This window comes from Helobdella robusta (assembly GCF_000326865.2).
Source record: "Helobdella robusta unplaced genomic scaffold HELROscaffold_53, whole genome shotgun sequence".
Lineage (NCBI taxonomy): Eukaryota > Metazoa > Annelida > Clitellata > Rhynchobdellida > Glossiphoniidae > Helobdella > Helobdella robusta.
The window spans coordinates 20,760-30,831 of record NW_008705278.1 but is presented as its reverse complement, the minus strand read 5'-3'; the positions used below and the strand labels follow the sequence as shown (position 1 = coordinate 30,831).

At 35.7% G+C, this 10,072-nt stretch overlaps 1 protein-coding gene across 1 annotated transcript; it reads left to right on the top strand.

Annotated features, from left to right (window-relative positions):
* Nucleotides 1-241: 241 nt before the first annotated feature.
* Nucleotides 242-9,536, top strand: HELRODRAFT_179216 (hypothetical protein; the record flags this gene model as incomplete). Its single annotated transcript, XM_009028075.1, has 5 exons — nucleotides 242-1,391; nucleotides 5,382-5,858; nucleotides 6,981-7,200; nucleotides 8,171-8,393; nucleotides 8,841-9,536. The coding sequence occupies 5 exons, from the start codon at nucleotides 242-244 to the stop codon at nucleotides 9,534-9,536; spliced, it is 2,766 nt and encodes a 921-aa protein (XP_009026323.1).
* Nucleotides 9,537-10,072: the final 536 nt, after the last annotated feature.

Below are 10,072 nucleotides of genomic sequence, written 5' to 3'. Positions count from 1 at the left end.
CCCACACCTACCACATATATATATACATTAAAAATCGGGTAACTAACACGCACCCACATACACACATTTACACATACAAACGCACACANCTCATTCACACAAACACGCACACACTCATTCACACATACACACACACACACACACACACACACAAACACACACGCACACACACACACGCACACACACACACGCACATACACATATGGATAATAATTATTGATCAGCAGCCAGTGCATACTCAATGAACATAAACCCGAGCCACGGTCAGCAGGACGGCTCTAAACAACAAGTGCAACAGCAGAAACAAGAGTCAAAACTCTTTAGGTCTGAAACGATGACTCTGCCCACAACTGCAACGGCGGCTACGAACTTCAATAAAGACTCGACAGCAGCTACAGCAGCAGCAGATGATAACAATCAAATGGGACTTAAAAGCAGGAAAATTGCATTCACCGATTACATGATAAACAGTAACAAAATGAGGACCACCACAATTGCAATGATTAACAACTTATCGTCCATTCGCCGGCGTGACCTCTCGTGCCAGCCGCAGATGACCACAACCACGGCAACGGCATTTCTTGCTGCTGCCGCGACGACTGCAGCCAGTAAACAACAGCAAAAACGACAGCGTTCCTTAGCACAGCCACCAAAACCACCGATTACCACAGCTTCGTACAAAATGACGGCTTCAACCACAGAACAGTCCACAAATCCTGGCGTTGTGAAGTATGACTCAAAGAAGTTATCCAACTCGATAAACTGCCTGGCCAACACCAGGAAAAGATCAGGGTCTACCCAGGTCGGCGGTGGGTTTCAGTTAGGGATGGGGTCCGTGAAGCTGGGCAGGCGGACGGGGAGTATTGGGTTCCGATTGAACACGCAGCAGCAGCACCAGCAACAGGTAGATGCTTTTAGGGGTGACATCGATAATAATAATTACTGTGAGGGCTCTGTCGGGGATAGGAGTAAAACTGGCTGTAAGAAAAATACTAAAGCTACTATTACTACTACTACAGCTGCTGCTGCTGCTACTACTTATGCTGCTAAGAGAAATACTATGAACGATGATGCAAATTGTGACGCAGTTAACGATGGGGGCCTGGTTGCAGATGTTGCAGATGACGTAATGAGTATCAATTATGACGGCAGTACTGATGACGATCGAAGCAAAGTTAAGAGGAGTCAGAAAAGTATTACAAGAGGCAATGATAATGATGATGGTGATGATAATGAAGGAGGTGATCATCATCATTATCATCATTCTCGTCAGCAGCAGCAGCAGCAACAGCAGCATCAGCAGCCTCACGTAGAAAGGCCAAAAGAGCGCAAACAGCAGCAGCAACAGCCACTTAATAAACAACAATCGAAACACCAGCGTACTAAGAATAGTTAGTTTGTATGTTTGTTTGTGTTGTTTGTTTGTGTTCTTTGATTGTATGTTTGTGTTGATTGTATGTTTGTGTTGATTGTATATGTGTATGGATTGTATGTGTGTGTGTTTTATTTGAGTTTGTGGTTTTGTTTGTATGTTACCTTTGTATAAAACACAGGTGTTCAACTTTGTATTAAATTTGTCATGTTTGTAATTTAAATGTTAGTATGTATAACATTTTTAAATTAATTTTTTGCATTTGCATACATATGTATCTACATATGTATTTATGTTGTTGTTGTTTTATTGTTATTTTTTGTCGTCGCATACATTTGTAGAGTATTTATGTGTACAATGTTGTATTTTTTTTATATATGGAAAAGTTTGTATATATGTGTTGATATTTGTTTCATCAAGTGCTTGTTGTACATTTATAACACATGCATACATGCAATAATGTACGCAAGGTAATTATATATTCATATTGATACACACATTCATTTCATACACGTACACACATAAGTACACACATACACAGTGCATGCATGTTACAACTTTGCATGGCTTATTTCACTATTTCACTATTTCATATTTCACTATTATTCAAGTTTTTCTTTATTATTAGTAGCATGTCATAATGGTCGTTGTTGTTATTATTATTATTATTATTATTATTGTTGTTGTTATTATTATTATTGTTGTTGTTGTTGTTACCCACTAATATGTACTTATATCTTATTTTCCCACTAAAAATCTTTCAGATTTTAGTTATCATTGTTATCTATAACAGACTCATTTAGAATTATTATTGTTATTTTTTTTGTTATTATTTTTGTTATGGTTTTTTTTGGTTATTTGGTTTGGTTAGTTAGCATTCTCACATTAGCTTAATCTGTTTTATGTTTTCATTTTAGTTTTTCATGATTTAGTGTGTGTAATTATGTGTGCGTGTGTGTGTGTATGTGTGTGTGCGTGTGCGTGCGTGTGCGTGCGTGTGTGTGTGTGTGTGCGTGTGTGTGTATGTATATATGTATGTATGTATGTATGTATATATGTATGTATGTATGAACCTATGTACGTATGTATGTGTGCACGTATGTATACAAAAAATACAATACAACGCAATTTACAAAGCATTAGTCACAGAAGAATCTCAAAAGTCTTCACTAAAAAAATAAACAAAAAATAACAATCAATGTTAATAACAACAATCAAAGTCCTGACTTAAGCAATCAGAGCAAACATTTTGAATCCAACGAGAATAAATAAGTTTTCAGCTCTTTCCTAAATGCAGTTAAAGATGTATTTGGTCTTCCTAGCGAAGCTGGCTGATTGTTTCAAATGACAGTGCCATTAAGTGCCACGTCAGGCGATCCAATTTGCAATATAGCTACTGGTGCAGCTGGTAGGCTCATACCATCCCAATCTCAAACGCCAGTCCTCTGCCGATGTTTCTTTGATGAAATTACACGTTAACTTTTCTGGAGCTAGGCAGTGTAATGGTGGAAGCATTGATTTTGAAAATTGTTTGTATGTCTGTGTGTATTTATGTCTGTGTGTATGTATGTATTTATGTTTGTTTGTATGTATGTATGCATGTATATATGTATGTTTGTTTGCAGGAATGCATGCATGTATGTGCGTGTTTAAGTATGTAAGAAAGTATGTAAGCATGTTATTACAATTACCTAATAAATATAATGTATGTAGAAGAATGCATGTCCAATTAATTACTTAACTGAATGATCGGTTGTTTAGCCAGTCGACTATTGACTAATATAATAGACTGATGACTATTGAATTATATTAAATGCATGCTTGTTTGTATTATGTTAATTTTGAAATGTTCTAGAGAGATATCTGGAATGTTCTATGATGATCTGAAGATTGCCATGAATATTCCAAGAATAGCGCGCACTTTGGAGCCTTCTAGATCGTTCTAGAACATTCCAGAATAATCCAGAGCGTTATAAAACAATCTGGGATGTTCTAGAAGGATATGAAAAGTTATCGTTGCTATCCTTTCAGCCGCATTTCCCGCCACTTGCCTTGGCCTCTGTCTTTGCTATCTTATCTCAATATTAGTGCATGTTGTGTTGTTGTTGTTGTTGTTCGTGATTTAGTTTTTCTACGGTTTTGTTGTTGTTGTTGTTGTTGTTACAGATGATAAGGTGCTTATGTTGTTGTTGTTGTACGATTGTTGTTAATATGTTGTTCGTGATTTAGTTTTTCTACGGTTTTGTTGTTGTTAGTAATGATAAGGTGCTTATGTTGTTGTTGTTGTACGATTGTTGTTGTTAATAATATTTATTATTATTATTATTTCTATGTTATTATTCATCATTTATTTGTGATGTACGTGTCAATTGAATTGTTATTGCTGATTGTTGAAACAAGAGGATATTGTTGCTGATTGCGGTTTTGTTGCTTCTTACTGCTGAAGCTGGTGTTCTTCTTGATGTACAACGGCGATTTTGTCGTTGTTGTTGATGTTGTTGTTTTTGTTGTTGTTGTTGTTGATGATGATGAGGATGTTGTTGTTGTTGTTGATGATGTTGTTGATAATATAGTTGTTGAGGCTATTGTTGAAATTTGTTGGTAATATAAGTTGAGAAGAAGACTTAACTTTCTGCCTGGGCAAAAATGCTGCTTATAAATCAATACTTACAACAACAAACACAGTAAAAATGATGATGCTAATAGTAGTAGTAATCATATAAGCTATAACAACAACAACATTAATAATAATAATAATAATAATAATAATAATAATAATAATAATAATAATAATAATAATAATAATAATAATAATAATGATAATAACAATAACAACAACATTAATAATAATAACAATAATTCATTTTTTCCATCCATAATAACGATCACAACGACAACAGCAACAGTTCTATTGGTAACTTAGCTATAGTAAAAATAATAATATCAATGTGTAATTATTATTATTATTATTAATGTTATTATTATTATTATTATTATTATTATTATTATTTTAACTGTTGTAATCTTCAGTTTAACATTATCGGCAAAGCACTTCTTGTGAACATGAGTGGTAAACAACAACAATAATAATAATACTAAATTTAATAATAAAATAATAATAATAATTATTGTTATTATTATTAATAATAATAACAATTGTTATTATTATTTTTATTAGAACATGGTGGTGCTATGTTAATGAAAATAATAAGAAAGAGGCCTTAGATCATAAAGTCAAGTGTAAATAGATGCAGATTATCTTGCTTTCATCCATCCATCCATCCATCCATCCATCCATCCATCCATCCATCCATCCATCCATCCATCCATCCATCCATCCATCCATCCATCCATCCATCCATCCATCCATTGATTCATTCATTCATTTGTTCACTTACATTTCTATTTATTCATTTGTGCATCAGTTTATTTATTTTTACTTTTATTTCATTCATTCATTCATTCATTCATTCATTCATTCATTCATTCATTCATTCATTCATTCATTCATTCATTCATTCATTCATTCATTCATTCATTCATTCATTCATCAACTTGTTTGAATTTTTTTGTTTGTTCATTGTTCGTTCGTTTGTTTCATGCTCTTTTGTTTGTTCATCCATTCATATCTTTTTTCATCTGATTTATTTTGTTTGTCTGTTTAGTTGCCCCTTTTTAAATGTTCACTTGTATCATAGTAGGTTTATACTGCTGTATAATGTGCATCTGTATGATTCTTCTGTCTTTAATTACGACAGCTCTAAACTCTCCCAACTATCTATTGATTCATTTACTTCTTTAATCATTCATTCATCTATTCGTTTGTTTATTCGTTCGTTCATTCATTCAGTCAGCCAACCAATCAGCAACCAAACACACACCAACCAATCACCAATCAACAACCAACCAATTAATAACCACCAACCGACCACCTACTCATTAATCAAAGCACCTCTGGGCCTCTCAAAAAGTTGCGGTCACTCGGAAGCCACCCTGTCCACAATAACAGCCACCACACCCCTCTATCCCCCCCAAAACAAACTGCCCCTCAACCGCGCTTCGACACCCGTTACAACGACGACAACACCGACGACTGCCAACAACAATAGCAGATATAAATCACTGAGAAAGTCTCTGCCGAACCGCAACAACAACAACAGTTACAATAATAACTACAACAACAGCAGCAGCAACGCGAGTAGAAACACCACGCCGGCTTTCTACTCGACGAGCACAACTCCAACGACCACCCCAATAGGCGGGGGGTCTGGCGCTACGACCATGAAGAGGAGGACCCGGAGTACCTTGCCCAACTACACTAGCGCCACTGTTTCGTTTCAGATTAGGGTAGATAGGGTTTTGAATGGCTTGGTAGGTGGGTTTGGAGGTGCATTTGGGGGGGCCAATGGGGGCGGTCCTGGGACTTTCGGAGGGAAGATTAGGGATGAGTTCGGATCTCACGGGCGAGTTATGTGTCCGAGATTTAGTAAGTTTTCTGTGTCGATGTCTTTGATTGTGGTGTGGATGGTGACGCTGTTTGTGGTGTTGTGTTGACGTTGATGATGATGTTGCTGGCGAGTGGTGTGTTTAATTGTTTAGGTTTATTATTTAAATGATTTATTGAATCGGTTACTAGGGAAGTAATTTGAGGGAGTGAATTATTTTTAATTGTATTAATGAGTGAATGAGTTTTTTGTTTAAAGGATTGACTGAATGGGTAAAAATGAGTGATAGAGTGAACGAATGAGTGAATAAATGAATGAATAAATGAATGATTGAATGAATGATTGAATGAATGAATGAATGAATGGATTTATGAGTGAATGGACGGTTATAGTTGTTAAGTTCACTGGTTTAATTAAGTTTTAACCACTTTTTGCTGCTAATAAAAATCAATGATTAATATATTCTAATAGTTTTATTATTATTATGATCATTAACAATTAGATTATTATTAAAATAATAATCTTAATTACTACTACTAATATTATAATTATAGTTTCAAGTGATTATGTTTGTGGATTTTTTTTTCATTATTTTCAATTGTCTCCACTCTCCTAATCAAATTTTAAGTTACAAATTAGTTAGCCTTACTTCACCATTTTGGCAGATCTTCAATCTCGTTATTATTATTATTTATTATTATTATTATTACTATTTTTCATTGCTATACACACACACACATAGTCATTTATTTAGCAAGTTAATTATAACTAAAATTTATTATTTCATTCATTTGTTCAATTGAAATAATTTTATGACCATTTTTAACATTAATATCCATTGTTTAGTTATTTCGCACCTTATAAATATATATGTATGACATATATATATATATATATATATATATATATATATATATATATATATATTGTATATATAATATTATAATGTAAGGCTTATCTACGCTACTACAATTTTCTGTTTTATTTGATTTCGTTCCCATGCACATAAGTTTACTATTAGTGTCATTTCTTTGGGTCGTCATTATCATATTGGTGGACATCATTATCATACTGGTGGAGTTCATTATCATATTGGTGAACATCTTTATCATATTGGTGGACATCATTATCATATTGGTGGACATCATTATCACTTTTGTCAGGATCAGTTTCACCGACGACAGCTAAAAACCGTGCCAAAAGTGCTGGCAACATGAGACGCAGTCGTATAGACAACAGTACCACCACTAACATCAACACCACACCAGCAGCAGCTGCTGTTGCTACAACGGTTGCAGCAACATCTCAACAACAAAATGTGGCTGCTAAAAATGGCAGCATTGCTGCTGAGAAGTTTAAGTCTTCGTATGCTAAAGATAAAATGTTTGTAGTAGTTTGCTGTTTGTCTTAGTTGGAAGTGTTGTTTTCGTTAAAGGGTTGGGTTGATGTTGTAGTTAGGAAATCATGCGTATTTTGATGTCTTTGATGTTATTTATTTTTCTCTTGCTTAACGCTATTCTCATGACTGTGATTGTCCCATTTTTGCCAATGATTGTTATAATGTCGTCATATTTCTTGGTTGTTTCTTGCAGTGTCGGAGTTTTTTTGCTAGAGTCTGGGGATCGGAATCGTGGTATTTTCCATCCGACTCGGATAGTGTTAAAAATTCGAAATTTGAATTTTTTATCCTGAACAATAGATTTTGAACTTTTTTTAAAAAGTTCTATGTGTATAGCTACACGCAATAATCTTTGATACTAAAAATAGGTGCTATAATTTTTGCAGTAGATACAGCCGCCAGTAATAAGCTTTGCGCAATAATGGAGATATAATCACATAAATTATCTTTCAGTATATTTTAGAACATAATTATAAAGTAATTTTATTTCAGAAAACGGTTAGGTACATAGACCAATGTTAAATGCTTATTGAAGTAGATTACATTTAGTAGTGGTATTTAAGTAATGTTATAAGGAAAAGTTAAACGGATATTTTGGAAATCGAGAGCCGGAATAGGAAATTGTTACCTGGAGTCGGAATTTTTTCGATCAAAGAGTTGGAGACGCAAAAATGTTTATCCGATTCCGAGTTTTCCGTTTTTTGTTTATGTCGGGCGTATTGCTGATTACTGGCTGGTCATTTAGTTTCAATTGATGTTACCGTTATTGTTGTGGTTAGTTATGTCGTTGATGTTGTTCATCCATCTTCACAGGACTGCTAAACCAGCAGCAGCAGCAGCAGCAACAACAACCCAACAACAACAAACGACCATAGCTACAAAACCAAAACCGATTCGTCGCTCTAAGACACCGAACGCCGCTACAACCACCACAAAACAACCACAACTTGATAGCAACAACCTCAAAACATCAACAACAACAGCAAGAAAAAGTACTACAACATCAACAAACATCATGGCTAAATCCATTGACCCAGCTAACTTAGCTAGTCTTTTGAAAAGTAGTGGCAGTGGTAACTTTGTCGGCGTCTCAGCTGTGTTAAAGGCTAACAAGAAATCTGTCGATGGTGGTAAAGTGAATGGAGTAGCTAGTGGTGGATTCAAGGGACCTATCAAGGTTTTCTTTTCTTTTTGTTGTTGTTGTTGTGTTGTTGTTTATGACGTTGTTTCTATTCTAAATATAAGCAGATAAATAAATGTTTATAAAATGAAAAAACTTGAAAGTGCATATTTGTTCATTTTTATTTTGATGTTTTTTATAGCGTAAATATCTCAAATATTTATTTAATCTTGTATTCATTTTTTTCTCTTCACCTCCTTTCTGTTTTTTGCCGTCTCTTTCTCCTTATCTCTCTTTCTCTTTCTCTCTCTTTCTCCTTATCTCTCTCTTTCTCTCTTTTTTTCTCTTTCTCTCTCTTTCTTTCTCTTTCTCTCTCTTTCTCTCTTTTTCACACTTTTTTCTTTTCATTATATCTTCTTTCTTTAATTCTCTATTTTCTTTTCACTTCATCCACCTATCCTTTTTTTTCTCACTCACTGCTTCTACGTGGTGATCACAATCCAGGCCAACCCAACAGCCATGAAGGCAGCCTCATCAACGACATCGTCGACAGCTGCAATTAAGAAGCCGTCAGAACTCCCTCAGAACATCCAGCCCCCAAACACACCGATGCCGCTCGATGAGACACGACAGCAACAATCATCACAGCATCAATCATCGTCCTCCCAGAAATCATCGCCGTCGTCGCCGCTGTCGGATAAGGCAGGCGTAGTAGCAGCAGCAGCGGCAGCAGCAACATCATCGGCAACCAGCAGCCAAACTGAAGGAATAAAATTAATATCTACTAATTCAGTTATCAGTCAGAAGAAGTTACAGAAACATCAACAGTCTCAACAAGCTGCTAACGAACCTACTACAACTTCCTCTACTACGGACGACAATACTACCACCACCACCACCATCACTACTACTACTACTACTACTACTACTACTACTACTACTGCTACTTCGACCAATAGCAGGAAATCAAAAGGACAATCTAAAAATGATGATACATCAGCAGCAGCAACATCCTCGATGACAGCTGCGATTTCATCGGCAGCAGCAACAGCAGCTGCCACAAACGCTGGCAGCAAACAGCAGCAGATGAGTAAGGTTGAAGAGCATCAAAAAAGGCTGGCCGAGAACAGGAGGTTGGCCAGGGAGAAAGCTGAGAGAGAGGCAGAAGAGGAGAGGCTCATGCTGGAGAAGATGAAGTGAGTATTTATTTCTTTTTTAGTTGGTTGGCCGATTGGTTGGCTAGTTGGTTGGCTGATTGGTTGGCTGGCTGGCTGGCTGGCTGGTTGGTTGGTCGGTTGATTGGTCGGTTGATTGGATGGTTGGTTGGTAAGTTGGATGGTTGGTTAGTTGGATGGTTGGTCTGTCTGTCTGGCTATTTTGACTGGTTAGTTGGCATTTTGTTGACTCTCTGGCGGTTTTGACTGGTTGATTGGATGGCTAGTTGGTTGTTTGCTTACTGTCTATCCGTTTTGACTAGTTGGTTGGATGTTTTGTTGGTTGGTTGGTTGATTTGTTGGTGGTTTGGTTGGTTAGTTGGTTGGCTGCACTTTGTCCTGTTGTTTCATTCGATGGCTGATTAGTTTGTTGATTTTCAGGTCGGTTGTATAAATTGATTGTTTGTTGTTTGTCCATTAATTTTTTATAATGTGAATTAATAGTTCAATCAATCAATCAATCAATCAATCAATCAATCAATCAATCAATCAATCAATCAATCATTCTTCAACAAATAACTA